The following is a 20,532-nucleotide window of genomic DNA, read 5'->3' on the forward strand; positions in this document are numbered from 1 at the left end:
AGGATGACCCACAAGGGCCCTGGGAGTTGCTTGCTTACTCAAGCCTTTTGGCTTTGGTCATTTGCTGAACGCAAAATGTGAAACAGGATGAAAAGAATAATTCCATCTTGTTTTCTCTCTTTACAGGCTCTGTACAACTCAATCAAGAATGAGAAGCTTGAATGGGCAGTGTAAGTATGCTGCATGTCAGCCATTTAGTGAATGAACTACTTGCTCTTTTCTTACTGTCTTTCTTTGTGCCCTAGCGGTGACCCTGGAGAAGGGTTAATTGCACCAACTGTTCTCATTTTACACCGGTGTCTTACCTACTTTGTATAAGATACATAAACCCTGAGTATCCCATGTCTTTTTCTTGGTACCCAGCATGCTCCTATTCTTATTTTAAGCTGTTTGCTATACCTGTATGCAATCAATTATCTTTTTATAAAAAATAGCATTCAAAAAGAAAATATGGTAAAATTACATAAATTCCAGAATCTAACACAGATGATTTGGGTACCATACACTGATTCTGATTATCTCCTTCTTATCATTATAGCAAGGTTTTCTAATCCTGTTTCCTGTGACACTAATTATACCAGGATATTGATAGATAAGCTTAAGAAATGATGGATTAGATGAAGCTAATTTTTTTTTTAACTGAAGAACTTCCAGGTGCTTGTACAGTGCTGATGTTTATTGTCAATCTGTAAGAGAGAAATAGAATTTGCAATGTTTCCTGAACCTATTTTGACAGTAAAATGTAAGGTTTCAAGGTACATACTTTGGGGGAGATAGTATTACAGATAAATTATAACTAACTCTATGTCGACCAAGAAAACCACCCTTGTTAAATTTCTGCTAATCAATATAGCAGTTAAGAATTTAATTTTTTAGAAATTGTTAGAGCAGAATCTTTACTAAATTTTTAATCAAGTTATCAAGAAAATAAGGGCCAAATATGTTTTTAAATTAGAACTACATGTGAATTTTATTTTTCACTGATATTAAGCTTTCATAAATATTTTTCTGACATGTTACCTAACATAGCCATCTACAGTGAACTTAGGTTTACAAATCATAACTTGGGGGAATAAATCTTATTCTTTCATAATGCACACTGTGGAAAAATGGTTTACCAGTTGACTAGATCTTACATATAACATGCTAGAATGAATTTTAAAATATCAATACCACTTAAATTGTTTGACTAATTGTAAGGGAATGTGGTACTATTTTAAATTGGGGATTCGAAGTAATATTTGCAAGTATATGTGATGGCCTATGTTTCTGTGTATGTATATCACCAGACTCAAGTAGAGATAGTGTATCATTTCAAGGAAAACTCATTAAAATTAATATGAATTCATGGCCTGAGGTCCAAAGCGATTATTTTTGGACTTATTTCTCATGAATGAAAGTGAGTTTCCTAGAAAAATTTCATAAATATACTTAGACCCTTGCTGAAATATGAAAGGCGTATCTTGACCTATGCAGGATGTCTACTCTCAAAAAAATTAATAGAATGAAATAATTGTAAATATATTCATATTGTGAGAGAGAATATTTTGATGATTCTTTTATAAATTTATTTTTAAAAGCAAATAAATATACTCCTGAGGATCTGTTTTGTAAATCTAGATTTTTGATATATTGAATTTGCTACATTAGGTTTTATTTACATTTATGTATAGTGGCAATTCGGTATAAGAAAGCTTTATCTTGGGCCCTATCCATGGATGAGGGTGGATGTTTACCCAAGAACTGGATTCTTCTTTGGCCCTCTTGTCAGGTCAACAGGGCATTGTGTTCAAGAGCCCAGATTTCAAGAGTAAGACAGATTTGGGTTTGAATTCGAGCTCTGCTGTGTACTAGCTGGACCACTGGCCATGTGATCCTTGAGGCCTCAGTTTCCTCTTCAGGATGACACTGTGAAATATTCTAAAACAATAAGCATAAAGCAAGTTACCTCTCACATGGTAACTAATATTGTAGCTTTTAAAGCTCAGATTTTATTTTGTCATTTCCCTTTTTATTTCTCTCTTGTTCATACACTTTCCTATCCACATTTATTCATCACCTACCAAGAGTAAGGCAATACAGTAATTTATCATATAATTAACTTTCTTCTCGTATAAAATGAAGTGATTGGAAGAAATGATCACAGCTGTCCTTTTCAGTTTTAATATTCTGTGAATTTTGAAACATTACGACATATCAGGATTTCTCAAGCTGGCTCCTTGTCTAGATACACTGCTGTATCTAGAGGATATAAAACAAAAAGGGTTTATGGGTCAGTGTGATGGACTCTTTGAATTTCTTCAGTAGATAAAGGGCCAATATCCTAACCTTTTTGATCCCTGAGTCCTGTTTTGATCATGAAGTACCTTTCAACAGCTAATAAAACTAGTGTTCCCTAGAACAGTGGTCCCCAACCTTTTTGGCACCAGGGACCGGTTTTGTGGAAGACAGTTTTTCCATGGATGGGGGCAGAGGGGGGCGGGGAAGGATGGCTCAGGTGGCAGTGCGAGCGGTGGGGAGCCGTGGGGAGTGATGGGGAGCGGCAGATGAAGCTTCCCTCACTCTCCCGCCACTCACCTCCTGCTGTGAGGCCCAGTTCCTAATAGGCTGCGGACTGGTATCCCCAGGGGTTGGGGACTCCTGCCCTAGAACACACTTTAGAAAACCCTGCTGTCCATATATCAACTTATGTGATCTTCAGATCAAGAGCTAAGCTTTTTCATTCATAAGTAAGTATATATGCATGTGTGTAACTGTATGTAATACTGTGCTCCCCCAGTTTGCCTTGTATCTCTCCAGTCACACCTTCTCTGATTCATTTTCCTCCTATTAGCCATTAATGTTAGTATTTCCTGAAGATTAGCACTTAGAATTGTCTTTTCACTAAAGTCCCATTCTCATCAGTCTCATTCAGTCTTAAGAGTTCATCTGCCATATCTAAAAATTCTTACCTTATATGCAGCTCTGCCCTCTTTCCCAGATTTCAGTTCAACATTTGCATTTTTCTGCAGGACATTTCCTCTGCACTCAGCACTCATCATCTGTCTCTAGACTTTGTCACATGTTCTCCACTTCTATTAATGGCACCAGTATTTCCTAGATTCTGGGCTCCCATCATCCTTGAACCTCTCTGGCCCCTCGTTCGCTCCTGCGGAACTGGCCCCACCAGAAGCCCCACACCATTCCTGCTGCGGCACTCCGAGTTCAGACATCCCTGCTTCTGCCTCCTGACTGTCTCCACCTCCAGCCTCTTTCCTCTACTTTAGCCTGTTTTGAAGCCCTCCTCTGCTCTAAAATGTCATTAAGCTCTGCACATTGTGCCAGTAATCTATTTTATTCCCCGTACTTGTCTTCACACACCCTGTATGTCAACAGAGCTGCCACTAGATGCCATTCCCTGCACTTGCCCCATGGCTTCTAGCTTTTTGGACAGTGCTCATAAAGTAACCTCTGCTTAGAATCTACATCCCTGCCATTCTTTACAGCCCAGCTCATAACATGCTCCATGAATTCTTTCCTGATCTTACCAACCAGAAATAATCTCAGCCCTTAAACATCCACTTTACTTTATCTGATGACACAGTGATTTCTATTCTCAGTTATAGTTATTGATAGGAATGTTCCATTAAGACTGTAAGCTTAAGGAAGTTATACATGTCTGGATTTGTCCCTTTATATCCTCCTTTGAGGAGCGTAGTGCTTTATGTAACGAAGTCTATATAAAAGTCTATAGAAAGAATAATAGCAACAGTGCGAGGAACTGCATTTCCTGAGAGATTTTCTACAGTTGTGTAAGTTTAGATAATAGTTATAGGAAAGGGGTTGCTACTTCAAAGTTTGTAGGATTTCGTAGTATATACTTGCGTGGGGGAGATCTTGATATTGATTTATTTTTACTGAAGTATACTTGATGTACAATGTTATATACATTACAGGTGTGCAGTATAGTGAGTCACAGTTTTTAAAGGGTATACTCCATTTATAGTTATTATAAAATATTGGCTGTATTCCCCATGTTGTACAATATACCCTTGTAGCTTATTTTATACCTAATAGTTTGTACCTCTTAATCCCCTTCCCCTATATTGCCCCTTCCTCCTTCCCTCTCCCCGCTAGTAACCACTGGTTTGTTCTCCACATCTATGAGTCTGCTTCTTTCTTGCTGTATTCACTAGTTTGTTATATTTTTTTAGATTCCACATATAATTGATATCATACAGTATTTTTCTTTCTCTAACTTATTTCACTTAGCATAATATGATGCCCTCCAAGTCCATCCATGTTTCTGCAAATGGCAAAATTTCATTCGTTTTTATGGCTGAGTAGTATTCCATTGTATATATACACCATATCTGTTTTTATCCATTCATCTGTTGATGGACACTTAGGTTGCTTCCATATCTTGGCAATTGTAAATAATGCTGCTATGAACATTGGGATGCATGTATCTTTTCGAATTAGTGTTTTTGTTTCTTTCAGATACTTACCCAGCAGTGGAATTGCTGGATCATATGGGAGTTCTATTTTTCGTTTTGTGAGAAACCTCCATGCTATTTTCCACAGTGACTGCACCAATTTACATTCCCATACACAGTGTATGAGGGTTCCCTTTTCTCCACATCCTCACCAACATTGGTTATTTGTGTTCTTTTCGATGATAGCCATTCTGACAGGTGTGAGGTGATATCTCATCATGGTTTTGATTTGCATTTCCCTTAAGATTAGTGATGCTGGGCATCTTTCCATGTGTCTGTTGGCCATCTGCATGTCCTCTTTGTAAAAATGTCCTTCAGGACTTCGGCCCATTTTTTAATCCAGTTGTGTGTTCTTTTGATGTTGAGTTGCATGAGCTGTCTGTGTATGTTGGGTATTAACCCCTTATTGGTTATATCATTTGCAAATATTTTCTCCCTTGAAGTAGATTGTCTTTTCGTTTTCTCAGTGGTTTCCTTTGCTATGCAAAAGCTTTTAAAGTTAAAGGACCCGTTTGTTTATGATGTTTTTCTTTCCTTTAGGACCAGATCCAAAAAAATATTGCCACAATTCATGTCAAAGAGTATTCTGCCTATGTTTTCTTCTAGGAGTTTTGTAGTATCCAGTCTTACATTGAGGTCTTTAATCCATGTTGAGTTTATTTTTGTATGTGGTGTTAGAGAATGTTCTAACTTCATTTTTTTACAGGTAGCTGTCCAGTTTTCCCAGCACCACGTATTAAAGGGACTATCTTTTCTCCATTGTATATAGTCTTGCCTCCTTTGTTATAGATTAATTGACCATAAGTGTGTGGTTTTATTTCTGGGCTCTCTATCCTGTTCCATTGATCTGTGCATCTGTTTTTGTGCCAGTACCATACTGTTTCGATTACTGTAGCTTTGTAGTATAGTCTGAAGACAGGCAGTGTGATTTCCCCAATTCTCTTCTTCTTTCTCAAGATTGTTTTGACTATTCGGGGTCTTTTGTGTTTCCATATAAATTTTGAAATTTTTTCTAGTTCTGTGAAAAAAATGCCACTAGTATTTGGACAGGATTGCATTGAATCTGTATGGTCATTTTAACAATATTAATTCTTCCAATCCAAGAACATGGTATATCTTTCCATCTGTTTGAGTCATCTTCAGTTCCTTTCATCTGTGTCATATGGTTTTCCAAATACAGGTCTTTTACCTCCTATGTTCCTTATTCTTTTTTTTCCTTTCTTTCTTTCTTATTAGTCATCCATTTTATACACATCAGTGTATACATGTCAATCCCAATCACCCAATTCATCACACCAACAGCCCCACCTCCCGCCTCTTTCTCCGCTTGGTGTCCATACGTTTGTTCTCTACATCTGTGTCTCAATTTCTGCTCTGCAAATTGGTTCATCTGTACCATTTTTCTAGGTTCCATATATATGCGTTAATATACGATATTTGTTTTTCTCTTTCTGACTTACTTGACTCTGTATGACAGTCTCTAGATCCAACCACGTCTCTACAAATGACCCAAATTCGTTCCTTTTTATGGCTGAGTAATATTCCATTGTATATAGGTACCCCATCTTCTTTATCCATTCATCTGTCGATGGGCATTTAGGTTGCTTCCATGACCTGGCTATTGTAAATAGTGCTGCAATGAACATTGGGGTGCATGTGTCATTTTGAATTATGGTCTTCTCAGGGTATATGCCCAGTAGTGGGATTGCTGGGTCATATGGTAATTCTATTTTTAGTTTTTTAAGGAACTTCCATACTGTTCTCCATACTGGCTGTATCCATTTACATTCCCACTAACAGTGCAAAAGGATTCCCTTTTCCCCACACCCTCTCCAGGATTTGTTGTTTGTAGATTTTCTGATGATTCGCATTCTAACTGGTGTGAGGTGATACCTGATTGTAGTTTTTTTTTTTTTTTTAAACATCTTTATTGGGGTATAATTGCTTTACAATGGTGTGTTAGTTTCTGCTTTATAACAAAGTGAATCAGCTATACATATACATATGTTCCCATATGTCTTCCCTCTTGTGTCTCCCTCCCTCCCACTCTCCCCATCCCACCCCTCCAGGCTGTCACAAAGCACCGAGCTAATATCCCTGTGCCTTGCGGCTGCTTCCCCCTAGCTATCTACCTTACTACGTTTGTTAGTGTGTATATGTCCATGACTCTCTCTCACCCTGTCAAAACTCACCCTTCCCCCTCCCCATATCCTCAAGTCCGTTCTCCAGTAGGTCTGCGTCTTTATTCCTGTCTTACCCCTAGGTTCTTCATGACATTTTTTTTCCCTTAAATTCCATATCTGTGTTAGCATACGGTATTTGTCTTTTTCTTTCTGACTTACTTCACTCTGTATGACAGACTCTAGGTCTATCCATCTCATTACAAATAGCTCAATTTCATTTCTTTTTAAGGCTGAGTAATATTCCATTGTGTATATGTGCCACATCTTCTTTATCCATTCATCCGATGATGGGCGCTTAGGTTGTTTCCATCTCCGGGCTATTGTAAATAGAGCTGCAATGAACATTTTGGTACATGGCTCTTTTTGAATTTTGGTTTTCTCAGGGTATATGCCCAGTAGTGGGATTGCTGGGTCATATGGTAATTCTATTTGTAGTTTTTTAAGGAACCTCCATACTGTTCTCCATAGTGGCTGAACCAATTCACATTCCCACCAGCAGTGCAAGAGTGTCCCCTTTTCTCCACACCCTCTCCAACATTTATTGTTTCTAGATTTTTTGATGATGGCCATTCTGACCGGTGTGAGATGATATCTCATTGTAGTTTTGATTTGCATTTCTCTAATGATTAATGATGTTGAGCATTCTTTCATGTGTTTGTTGGCATTCTGTATATCTTCTTTGGAGAAATGTCTATTTAGGTCTTCTGCCCATTTTTGGATTGGGTTGTTTATTTTTTTGTTATTGAGCTGCATGAGCTGCTTGTAAATTTTGGAGATGAATCCTTTGTCAGTTGCTTCATTTGCAAATGTTTTCTCCCATTCTGATGGTTGTCTTTTGGTCTTGATTATGGTTTCCTTTGCTGTGCAAAAGCTTTGAAGTTTCATTAGGTCCCATTTGTTTATTTTTGTTTTTATTTCCATTACTCTAGGAGGTGGGTCAGAAAGGATCTTGCTGTGATTTATGTCATAGAGTGTTCTTCCTATGTTTTCCTCTAAGAGTTTGATAGTTTCTGGCATTACATTTAGGTCTTTAATCCATTTTGAGCTCATTTTTGTGTATGGTGTTAGGGAGTGATCTAATCTCATACTTTTACATGTACCTGTCCAGTTTTCCCAGCACCATTTATTGAAGAGGCTGTCCTTTCTCCACTGTACATTCCTGCCTCCTTTATCAAAGATAAGGTGTCCATATGTGTGTGGGTTTATCTCTGGGCTTTCTATCCTGTTCCACTGATCTATCTTTCTGTTTTTGTGCCAGTACCATACTGTCTTGATTACTGTTGCTTTGTAGTATAATCTGAAGTCAGGGAGCCTGATTCCTCCAGCTCCTTTTTTCGTTCTCAAGATTGCTTTGGCTATTCGGGGTCTTTTGTGTTTCCATACAAATTGAGAAATTTTTTGTTCTAGTTCTGTGAAAAATGCCAGTGGTAGTTTGATAGGGATTGCATTGAATCTGTAGATTGCTTTGGGTAGTAGAGTCATTTTCACAATGTTGATTCTTCCCATCCAAGAACATGGTATATCTCTCCATCTATTTGTATCATCTTTAATTTCTTTCATCAGTGTCTTATAATTTTCTGCATACAGGTCTTTTGTCTCCTTAGGTAGATTTATTCCTAGATATTTTATTCTTTTTGTTGCAGTGGTAAATGGGAGTGTTTTCTTGATTTCACTTTCAGATTTTTTCATCATTAGTATATAGGAATGCCAGAGATTTCTGTGCATTAATTTTGTATCCTGCTACTTTACCAAATTCATTGATTAGCTCTAGTAGTTTTCTGGTGGCATCTTTAGGATTCTCTATGTATAGTATCATGTCATCTGCAAACAGTGACAGTTTCACTTCTTTTCCAATTTGTATACATTTTATTTCTTTTTCTTCACTCATTGCTATGGCTGGGACTTCCAAAACTATGTTTAATAATAGTGGCAAGAGTGGACATCCTTGTCTTGTTCCTGATCTTAGAGGAAATACTTTCAGTTTTTCACCATTGAGAATGATGTTTTCTGTGGGTTTGTCATATATGGCCTTTATTATGTTCAGGTAGGTCCCCTCTATGCCCACTTTTTGGAGAGTTTTTGTCATAAGGGGGTGTTGAATTTTGTCAAAATCTTTTTATGCATCTATTGAGATGATCATATGGTTTTTCTTCTTCAGTTTGTTAACATGGTGCATCACATTGATTGATTTGTGTATATTGAAGAATCCTTGCATCCCTGAGATAAATCCCACTTGGTCATGGTGTATGATCCTTTTATTGTGTTGTTGGATTCTGTTTGCTAGTATTTTGTTGAGGATTTTTGCATCTATATTCATCAGTGATATTGACTGCAATTTTCTTTTTTTTGTAGTATCTTTGTCTGGTTTTGGTATCAGGGTGATAGTAGCCTCATAGAATGAGTTTGGGAGTGTTCCTTCCTCTGCAATTTTTTGAAAGGGTTTGAGAAGGATGGGTGTTAGCTCTTCTCTAAATGTTTGATAGAATTCACCTCTGAAGCCATCTGGTCCTGGATTTTTGTTTGTTGTAAGATTTTTAATCACAGTTTCAATTTCATTACTTGTGATTGGTCTGTTCATATTATCTGTTCCTGGTTCAGTCTTGGGAGGTTGTACCTTTCTAAGAATTTGTCCATTTCTTCCAGGTTGTCCATTGTATTGGCATACAGTTGCTTGTAGTAATCTCTCAGCATGCTTTGTATTTCTGCGGTGTCTGTTGTAATTTCTCCTTTTTCATTTATAATTTTATTGATTTGAGTCCTCTCCCTCTTTTTCTTGATAAGTCTCGCTAATAGTTGATCAATTATTTTTATCTTCTCAAAGAACCAACTTTTAGTTTTATTGATCTTTGCTATTGTTTTCTTTGTTTCTATTTCATTTATTTCTGCTCTGATCTTTATGATTTCTTTCCTTCTGCTAACTTTGGGTTTTGTTTGTTCTTCTTTCTCTAGTTCCTTTAGGTGTAAGGTTAGATTGTTTATTTAAGATTTTTCTTGTTTCTTGAGGTAGGCTTGTACAGCTGTAAACTTCCCTCTTAGAACTGCTTTTGCTGCATCCCATAGGTTTTGGATCATCGTGTTTTCATTGTCATTTGTCTCTAAGTATTTTTTGATTTCCTCTTTGATTTCCTCAAGAGATCTCTTGGTTATTTAGTACCCTGATGTTTAGCCTCCATGTGTTTGTGTTTTTTCCATTTTTTTCCCTGTAATTCATTTCTAATCTCATAGAGTTGTGGTCAGAAAAGACGCTTGATATGATTTCAGTTTTCTTAAATTTACTGAGGCTTGATTTGTGATCCAAGATGTGATCCATCCTGGAGAATGTTCCTTGCGCACTTGAGAAGAAAGTGTAATCTGCTGTTTTTGGATGCAATATCCTATAAATATCAATTAAATCTATCTGGTCTATTGTGTCACTTAATGGTTCTGTTTCCTTATTTATTTTGGATGATCTGTCCATTGATTTAAGTAAGGTGTTAAAGTCCCCCACTATTATTGTGTTACTGGTGATTTCCTCTTTTATAGCTGTTAGCAGTTGCCTTATTTATTGAGGTGTTCCTATGTTGGGTGCATATATATTTATAATTGTTATAACTTCTTCTTGGATTGATCCCCTGATCATTATGTAGTGTCCTTCCTTGTCTCTTGTAACATTCTTTATTTTATTTTATTTTTTTATTCTTTTTATTTTTTTGCGGTACACGGGCCTCTCACTGCTGTGGCCTCTCCCGCTGCAGAGCACAGGCTCCGGATGCGCAGGCTCAGCAGCCATGGCTCACGGGCCCAGCCACTCCGGGGCATGTGGGATCCTCCCGGACCGGGGCACAAACCTGTGTCCCCTGCATCGGCAGGCGGATTGTCAGCCACTGCGCCACCAGGGAAGCCCATGTAACATTCTTTATTTTAAAGCGTACTTTATCTGATGTGAGTATTGCTACTCCAGATTTCTTTGGATTTCCATTTGCATGGAATATCTTTTTCCATCCCCTCACTTTCAGTCTCTATCTGTCCCTAGGTCTGAAGTGGGTCTCTTGTAGGCAGCATATATATGGATCTTGTTTTTGTACCCATTCAGCAAGCCTGTGTCTTTTGGTTGGAGCATTTAATCCATTGACATTTAAGGTAGTTATCAATATGTATGTTCATATTACCATTTTCTTAATTTCTTTGCGTTTGTTTTTGTAGGTCCTTTCCTTCTCTTGCATTTCCCATTTAGGGAAGTTCCTTTAGCATTTGTTGTAGAGATGGTTTGGTGGTGCTGAATTCTCTTAGCTTTTGCTTGTCTGTAAAGCTTTTGATTTCTCCATCGAATTGAATGTGATCCTTGCCGGGTAGAGTAATCTTGGTTGTAGGTTGGTTCTTCCCTTTCATCACTTTAAGTATATCATGCCACTCCCTTCTGGCTTGTAGAGTTTCTGCTGAGAAATCAGCTGTTAACCTTATGGGAGTTCCCTTGTATGTTATTTGTCATTTTTCCCTTGTTGCTTTTAATAATTTTTCTTTGTCTTTAATTTTTGCCAATTTAATTACTATGTGTCTTGGCATGTTTCTCCTTGGGTTTATCCTGTATGGGCCTCTCTGTGCTTCCTGGACTTGGGTGGCTATTTCCTTTCCCATGTTAAGGAAGTTTTCGACTATAATCTCTTCAAATATTTTCTCTGGTCCTTTCTCTCTCTCTTCTCCTTCTTGGACCCCTATAATGCGTATGTTGTTGCCTTTAATGTTGTCCCAGAGGTCTCTTAGGCTGTCTTCATTTCTTTTCTTCCTTTTAGATTTATTTTGTTCTGCAGCAGTGAATTCCACCATTCTGTCTTCCAGGTCGCTTATCCATTCTTCTGCCTCAATTATTCTGCTATTGATTCCTTCTAGTGTAGTTTTCATTTCAGTTATTGTATTGTTCATCTCTGTTTGTTTGTTCTTTAATTCTTCTAGGTCTTTGTTAAACATTTCTTGAATCTTCTCGATCTTTGCCTCCATTCTTTTTCCGAGGTCCTGGATCATCTTCACTATCGTTATTCTGAATTCTTTTTCTGGAAGGTTGCCTATATCTCCACTTCATTTAATTGTTTTTCTGAAGTTTTATCTTGTTCCTTCTTCTGGTACATAGCCCTCTGCCTTTTCATCTTGTCTCTCTTTCTGTGAATGCGGTTTTTGTTCCACAGGCTGCAGGATTCTAGTTCTTCTTGCTTCTGCTGTCTGCCCTCTGGTGGATGAGGCTATCTAAGAGGCTTATGCAAGTTTCCTGTTGGGAGGGACTGGTGGTGGGTAGAGCTGACTGTTGCTCTGGTAAGCGGAGCTCTATAAAACTTTAATCTGCTTGACTGCTAATGGGTGGGGCTGGGTTCCCTTGCTGTTGGTTGTTTGGCCTGAGGCAACCCAACACTGGAGCATATCTGGGGTCTTTGGTGGGGCCAATGGCAGACCCTGGGAGGGCTCATGCCAAGGAATACTTACCAGAACTTCTGCTGCCAGTGTCCTTGTGTCCACAGTGAGCCACAGCCACCCCCTGCCTCTGCAGGAGACCCTCCAACACTAGCAGGTAGGTCTGGTTCAGTCTCTCCTGGGGTCCCTGCTCCTTCTCCTGGGTTCTGATGCACACACCACTTTGTGTTGCCCTCTAAAAGTGGAGTCTCTTTTCCCCCAGTTCTGTCAAAGTCCTGCAATCAAATCCCAGTAGGCTTCAAAGTCTGATTCTCTAGGAATTCCTCCTTCCGTTGCCGGACCCCCATGTTGGGAAGCCTGACGTTGGGCTCAGAACCTTCAGTTGGTGAACTTCTGTGGTATAAGTTTTCTCCAGTTATGGGACTTGATTTTACTGTGATTGTGCCCCTCGTACCGTCTCACTGTGGCTTCTCCTTTGTCCTTGAACGTGGGGTATCTTTTTTTGGTGAACTCCAATGTCCTCCTGTCAATGATTGTCCAGCAGCTAGTTGTGATCCTGGTGCTCTCACAAGAGGGAGTCCTCCTTATTCTTTTTGATGTGATGGTAAATGGGATATGACGTTGATTTTAGAGCCTTAGAAGAAATCAAATCATAGAATTATGGGATGCTTTAGCTAGAGGGAACTTAGAGTTTATTGGCTATCTAAATGGGTTCCATGGAGCTTAGCGTTCAGGGAGATGTCTGGGGGCCTCCCTAGGTGATGTGAATGAGGGAAAAGGGGAGGATGACAGGGACACAGTTCTACCTCACACAAGTGTCACAACTGTTTCAAATGACCAAAGCAGCCCCGTTTTTATCCTTTTAAAAGATGTATTTGGCGCTCTACTTATTATTGCTTTTCCTAAGTACTCAGTACTGAAGAAAAATTTTTTGAAAAATACTACTCCAGTCCAGTGTTCTCCTTTCATGTATTAGGCAAATGAAGTCAAGAAGCACTTATTAACAGATGCAGAGTCACACAATCAGTGTAGGAGCAAAGCGAGGATTAGTTTTCCCAGCCACCTCTCTCCCCTTGGCATCGCCATGCTGCTTCACTTTTCTGTAGCCACATAACTCTTATCAAAGTCTTTTCTGGGCAGGTGTCACATCTGAATATGTATTAAGAGAGATTTATATTAAAGTTTTAGTCTCGTGAAATGCTCCTAGAATTACTAATCATTCATCTGTTCCACAAACAACCTTTGAAGCAGCTGCTTCTGTGCCTGACCCAGTACTGAGCTCTAGATACAAATAAGAAAAAGAGAGAGGTTCTCTGCCTAAGAAGAACACAACATGGGGGCGGTTGGAGGGGGCAGACTATACAAAGACTAAAACGTAAAAGCTGTAGTGAGAAGTGCAAGTAGCCAGACTGCCTGTGGAAGGTCTCGGCTCTCTTGTGCAGGAGAATCACCATTTCTTCCCCACTTCCTTTGCTCAGTTATTCTTTATTCATAAAGCTTCTTTGTGCTAAGCGGTACGCGGGAAATTTGCAGAGAAGAAAAGGCATTAAGACATTTTCCCTGGCCTTAAGAAATCTTACAGCCTAATAGACGTGTTTATTTATTTTTAAGTGAGGAGTGGTTACTCTGTCTGATTGGGATGGGATGGTAAGGTGAGTTGAAGTGGATACAGGCACTTATAACTTATGTTAGACTTGCTTAAAATTTAGCTACCTGAGGATTTTCAGAGAATACAGCAGTTAACAGAAAAGGAAAATAAAAGTGCAGTATTATTCATTAGGAAAATTAATGGTCTTCTTCTACTTTGGACTTTCATGTGTACTGCTTTATTGTATTTTATTGTATTTAGGATTGTAGGAAATCTCCCTTACCCTAGTTTTAAGAAATATTAAAAATTCACATATCCAGCTTCATTTTTAAAAGACGCAACAGTATTTAATGTAAATAATATACTTTTGGACCCCTCCACTCTCATGCTTCTTCCCTCAGTGTGTAGGTTGCAGCATTATTGACCTTGCTTATCATTATGCATAGTTGTTCTTTTAGCTCTGAATAAGCACTTTTACAACGCCTGTATCATGGAATAATTTTTGCTATTTTATGTTACTCTATAACTCAGTTTAGCAGAGCAGTTTAATACCTTTGCCTTTGCTTCTGAATTAAATTGTTTTCTATTTGCCCTCTTATATCAAATTGTCCTGGCTCTGATAGGTGATATCCTGGCACATTGGGGCCTTTCTGTCTTTCAGATCATGTGTTATGGAAGCCCTCAGCTTTCAGAAGTGTGGTTTTAAATACCAATAGTTTGTTGGTTGGCCTCTTTATCATGTTTTAAATGAACTTTAGTTATGACTAGACTTTTCAAGAAACCAGTGCTACCCGTTTATTGGTTGATTTTAGGAAGTAGAGAAAGCTCTGCAAAGATTTTCTCCCTCTTCTTTACCTGGGTGACACTGCCTGTGAGTACCTGTGGGTGTGTGTACCTGTGTTTATGTCTGTGTGTGTTCTTAGAGAATGATAAAGGCAGTGGGACTGCTTTGTCTTTTATGTGGTGCTTTAATTCTTTGTCCAGTCCAAAGGTCTGAATCCAACATTAACAACTGCTTCCAAAGTCTCTTTGCTATGTAGTCTCTGATAAAAGCCTTTTTCTAAGAAAAGAACTCTTCTGGAACTCTTTTATTTTTATTACCTGGTCCCTTTTTGTATTTTATTTAACACAGTGTTGATTCTAATTTTATTTTAGTAATACATATCAGTTAAAATGTAGTCTCATTTCTTGCTCTTTAGGAAATGGCCATCTCAAAAGGATAGTTTATTTTCTCTCAACAGAGTCTTTCAAACTTAGACTGATTTAGATAAGGCACCTTTAGCTGATGAATATAATTTATCACCTTGCATTTAAGTTTTATCATTTTCTCATGTTACAATTCTCCCTGATTTTTTATTTGCCAACATTAGAGTCCTCCAGGAAGAAAAATTGAAATTTCCTATGTATACCTTTTAGGTTTGAACTTGTATCCTAAAGAAAGGGCATTTCTTTGTCTTATTTAAAATTTTTTTTTTACCTTGAAGTAAAATTGTTTTATTTCTGTAAAAGAGATAAATCATGGTAATTCATTTTTGCAGTTACATATTCTGTTAGATAACTTTATTATCCTAATGTCCTAGTGAATCTAGATATATGAAATTGTTAATCACGATAGTGTTTCTTAATAGTAGATGTAGATAAAGGAAAACTTTCTTACTCAGACAAGTTATTTTGGATCAAGACATTTATGTGGCACTTTGATCTAAGATGTCCAAAGATTACTTCTTGTTTTAAACTTCAAAATAGCCATTTGTAGGTTGATCGTAATTACTAGTGAGAAAACTAAGACAGAGAAGTTGCCATAAGTTGGACATTGGTTGTACATACAGTGAGTATAATAAGTATATAAAGAAATATTGGAGTGTGTATATTTGGAGAAAGAGGTAGGAGGGTTGGCATGAGGAATTATTGGTAGAGAGAGAACTAACCATGGAAAAATTAATGAAACTGTGTGAGATATTTGACTATAAAAAAGGGTTAAAACTCAATTATCCATTTGAGGTGCTCATACTATTAAACATTGCACTCATTAAAATACTAGAAAAGAATAAGATTTGACAAGTCCACCATCATTGCTCGGTTAGATCACCCTAACATTCCTAACTGGAGAATACTAATCATGCTGGACTCTTAGCGTAACAATAATTCTAATGTTAATATTAGGTGGAATTCACAAATTTAGAAGACAACCTATATGAATATTAACTAAGGGTAAATGTGTAAGGGATGTGTAAAGGATGTTATTGGTTTGATTGTTCTATATATAAATTCATTGAAAATAGTTTGAATATAAGATAAGGAAAGAAAAGCAATGCCTTAGTTATAAAAAGGTGATCATTAACTTGAATTAGATTTTGAGGTGAAGAATTGATTTCACTTAAAAATTTGTTGGCTAAAAATGATATTGAACATGGATCAGTCTCCTGGATTTTGGTATTTGAAGGAAGATTTCAAGGTTTAGAGTTAGGGAAGAGTCTCTTACATAGCTCTGTGAAGTATAATTTTATTAAGAAGCTGAATCATAGTTCACACATAACATTTAATCTGTAAGTACCTATTTTTTTTTTCAGTCATCTCGAATATGTTGAACTCGGGTAGATAGGAAACTGGACACATTTGTCATCCAATGTTTAGCTTTAAAAGGGCAAGTTAAAAAAAAAAAGTCCACCCTCTGTGTAAGTGGCATCTCAATGATGAGACTGAGATGGATACTTAGAATTTTTAAGGATTTTATTGTTGTAACAGCGTTAATATCCACAAAGATTATGATGAAATTGATGTAATTTACAAATATTATCTTTAACTGCAGAATATGCTGAGCAGACAGGTTGGAGAGCAAATGGAATGTGGCTGTAATGTTAGTAGCCCACTCATCCCAAAGCAATTTTAAATCCCTAAGGTGCAAAAAGTTATAAAGGCTGGGGTATAAGGAAAGTGTTTTTTCCTAATATGCTGATGATTTAGAATTTTATATCATCTATATCAATTGCTAAGCCTTTGCTTTTTGTTAAAGAATGATACAGAGGAAAATACAATAAACATAATTTCTACATGAAGCATAATATGCATACAATGGCTCACATAGTGCCTGGGACATTTTAGACCATAGGTGTTTGGATTTCATTGAGCATTTTGCATGTGTGCATTGTGATATACACACAAACCTACATTTTCATAGCTGAAAAATTTAGCCTGATCAGTAATAAGGAAGTTATTTTTAGTTGCCCATTAAAGATTTCATAGTACATCTTCTGAAACATCTGACATCTGTCTTGACCCCAGTGTATTTCCAACAACTTTTTGTTAAAACCATATTAACATCTACAGTTAAGTTTTTCTTAGTTTGGAAGGGGTGCTACAGTCATCAAACATGCAGTCAGATCCTTTATTCCAGAAAGCCTACATCCTCCTCCCAGCTGGCAGCATTCTTGTTAGTGTTAAAGGGCTAATGATGAAGTTTGACATTTTTAATAAAAGCATATTCTCCTTTTTACAGTTAAGATGCCTGTGTCAGAATAACGTAATATTAGAAAATAAAATGTATTTCCTGTTTTATCAAAATTTTAAAATTTAACTTCATGGTTGTTATTTTTTATTTTTGGTAAGTGACTAAGACAGATCCATTTTAAACTCATCCTGCCTTGTGCCATATGATGTAAAATCGAAGCCCCATGACAAGTCAGCACATTTTTTATAAGTTTATTCTTCACTTTATTTTCCAACAATCACCTGTTCACAATATTGGGTTGATATTCAACTTAGTATTCTTTGCCTGCACTCAACTACTATATTCATTTTTTAAAAGCAAATTTATTGAGGTATAATTTATATACTATAAAATTCACCCCATTTAAGTGTCTGATTTCATGGTTTTTGGTAAATTTACAGAGCTGTATAATTACTGTCACAATCCATCACCCCATTAGACTCCATACAGATTCCTTGTGCTTGTGATTCAGCATATTTGATATGAACTCTTCCCTCTTCTCTGGTCCTACACTGTTTTGTGCTCAACTCTATTGAGGTGCATATTATAATACTCCTTTTTATAAAAACATTACCCATTATTATTTGTATTTTTTTCCCCTACTGGACTATGAGTCCCTCAAAGGGTCTTAATCATTTTGATCTTCCCACCGCCTAGTGCACTGCCTGGCAGCTAAAGGCTCCTTGTAATCATTTCTGAGCTGGCAATGACTCCCTCCTGTAGACAAGAAAGGGCTTGGCCACTTGCAGCCTACTGTGCTCAACAGGCATCCCTGTGGATGGTGCAGTGACTTTCAAATCTTTTTAATCAGGGAGGCCCCCTGTTACCTGCCATGTGAGGTTGACCTGTCTGAAGCTTGGTTTTTCAGTGAGTTGATAACCTCTATCTTTTTAGGGTGGTTGTGAGGTTAAGAAATTAAGTTAGGATGATATGGTATTGATTAGATGCTCAAGGTGGATGACCTGATTCATACCCCACTCCTGTCTTTAATGTTCTGGAAAGAGAAGTATGTACACAAAATACTGAGTCAAATGAACTCAGTCATCCACTGTGTAACCCAAAGTGCAAGGCACCCTAGAAAGTTAGATTGGAAAATGCAGTGGGAACCTGAGTGACTGCCAGGCTTGCTGAGCTCAGCCCACCTAACTTGAATACAGACTGAGAAACCAGAACTAAAGGAGCAGAGGAAAGCCTGACCCTCTGGGTTTGCCACACAGTTAGGCAGAGGGTAGAGGGTGTTCCGTTTGATGCTGGGGGTGGGTACAGAGACGCTCATGTGAAGTTCACAGTTCAGAGCCACAGGCTGATGAAAGACTGAGACCAAATCAGAGAACTGTAGAATGCTTCCCTTCCCCACCTTACCATTACATTACTAAAGCCCTATTTATAGCAGTTCCTTTTACTCACTACATTGATTCTGACTTTCAAGAGAAAATTACAAGCCATACTAAAAGGTAATAAACATGGTTTGGAGAGACAGAGCCAGCATCAGAATCAGACGCAGATATAGCAGGGATTTGGAATCATCAGACCAGGAACATAAAGCAGCAATGATTAATATGCCAAGGGCTCTAATAAGTACAGTACACAGCATGCAGAACAGATGAACCATGTGAGCAAAGAAATGGAAATCTAAGAAGAATCAAAAAGAAATGCTAGAGATCAAAAACACTATAACAGAAGTAAAGAATGCTTTCTATGGGCTCATTAGTAGACCGGTCACATCTGAGAAAAGAATCTCTGCAAGCTTAAGAATATGTCAGTAGAAACTTCAAAAATGGAAAAACAAAAGAGAAAATTCACTAGGAAGAGGAGAAGGAACAAAATATCCAAGAACTGTGGGACGACTACCAACGGTTAAAAACAGATACATAATGAGTGCCAGAAAGAGAAGAGGAGAGAGAGACACACACAGGGTGGGGCAGGGGGGGACAAAGGACACATGTGAAGCAACAGTGATGGAGAATTTCTCCCAAGTTAATGTCAGACACAAAGCCATCGATCCAGGAAGCTCAGAGAAAACCAAGCAGGATAAAAATTAGAGGTGTGACAAAAACTACACCTAGGCATATCATTTACATACCGCAGAAAATCAAACATAAAGAAAAAGTCTTGAAAGAAGCTAGAGGAGAAAAGCACCTTACCTATGGAAGAACAAACACAAGAACATCTGACTTCGCAGACTGGTAAGCAGGAAGAGAGTATCGTGACACAGCTAAAGTGTTGAGAGAAAAAACTCACCAACCTAAAATTCTGTATTCTGAAAAATTACTAATTCAAAAAGATACCTGCACCCCAGTGTTCGTAGCAGCATTATTTACAGTAGCCAAGATATGGAAACATCCTGAGTGTCCATCAACAGATGAATGGATAAAGATGTGGTACACAAACATACACGCTGAAATACTACTCAGCCATGGAAAAGAATGAAATTTTGTCATTGGCAACAACGTGAATGGACTTGGAGGGTATTATGCTTAGTAAAATAAGTCATACAGAGAAAGAAAAATACTCTGTGATACCACTTATATATGGAATCTAAAAAATAAACTAGTGAATATAAAAACAACAAAAAAACAGACTCACAAAGAGAAAAACCTAGTGTTTACCAGTGGGGAGAAGGAAGAAGGGAGAGGCAACAGAGGGGTAGGAGGTTAGGAGGTACAAATGACTATGTATAAAATAAGTAAGCTACATGGATATATTGTACAGCACAGGGAATATTACCAATATTTTATAATAACTATAAATGGAGTATAACCTTTAAAAATTGTGAATCACTATATTGTATACCTGTAACTTATATAATATTATACATTAACTATACTTCAATTTTAAAAAAAGACATCACCCAGATGGCAGCATAAGTTGTTCCTGACTTTACTCCCCCTCACAAGAACAAGTAACAGCTCTTCAAAAAAGACACCACTGAGAGATTCCTGGAACATAGAGGGGAGTCTGAAGCACCTCTGTGCCTCAGAGACGAGACAGACTGTATTAGAAGGGTAAGAGGAAAGGCTACAGGCCGACTGCATGGCCCTTCCCCCAAGCCAGTGCAGCACCCACCATGTAGAAGTGTCTCCCCTGAGCCTGTGGTTCCCCCAGTGAGAAAAGAGAACCAGTGGCTGACCAGAACCCCCCGCCCCCTAGCATTGTGCATTTCTTTTCAGGAGTCTGCTCTGATCTCTCACCTGGGAATCACCTGCGAGTCTTGGGTCTCGATACTGGGCATCTAATTGAGATGGGAAAGGGTCAGGGGCTTCCAATAACCATCACAAGGATCTTGGCAGACTGAGTTCCTACCTGCAGGGCCAATTATTATTCCCAACCAGCAGCTTTGATCATCTGCAGAACCAAGTCAGTGGCTCAGTCCGACCAGGGCAATTCAGCAGGTCTGCCTAAACGAGGTCCCCAGAAGAG

The 20,532-nt window shown here is 38.0% G+C and overlaps 1 protein-coding gene across 2 annotated transcripts in view; it reads left to right on the forward strand.

The window, feature by feature from the left end:
* Positions 1–20,532, forward strand: part of PSD3 (pleckstrin and Sec7 domain containing 3) — a 584,040-nt gene that overhangs the window by 417,688 nt on the left and 145,820 nt on the right. For both annotated transcript variants that reach the window (XM_032618448.1, XM_032618447.1), the window contains exon 10: positions 127–170. In XM_032618448.1, the coding sequence (XP_032474339.1) occupies positions 127–170 (44 nt within the window). The remainder of the gene's footprint in view (positions 1–126; positions 171–20,532) is intronic.

The sequence above is a fragment of the Phocoena sinus genome, chromosome 21, assembly GCF_008692025.1.
Source record: "Phocoena sinus isolate mPhoSin1 chromosome 21, mPhoSin1.pri, whole genome shotgun sequence".
In the NCBI taxonomy this organism is placed as follows: Eukaryota; Metazoa; Chordata; class Mammalia; order Artiodactyla; family Phocoenidae; genus Phocoena; species Phocoena sinus.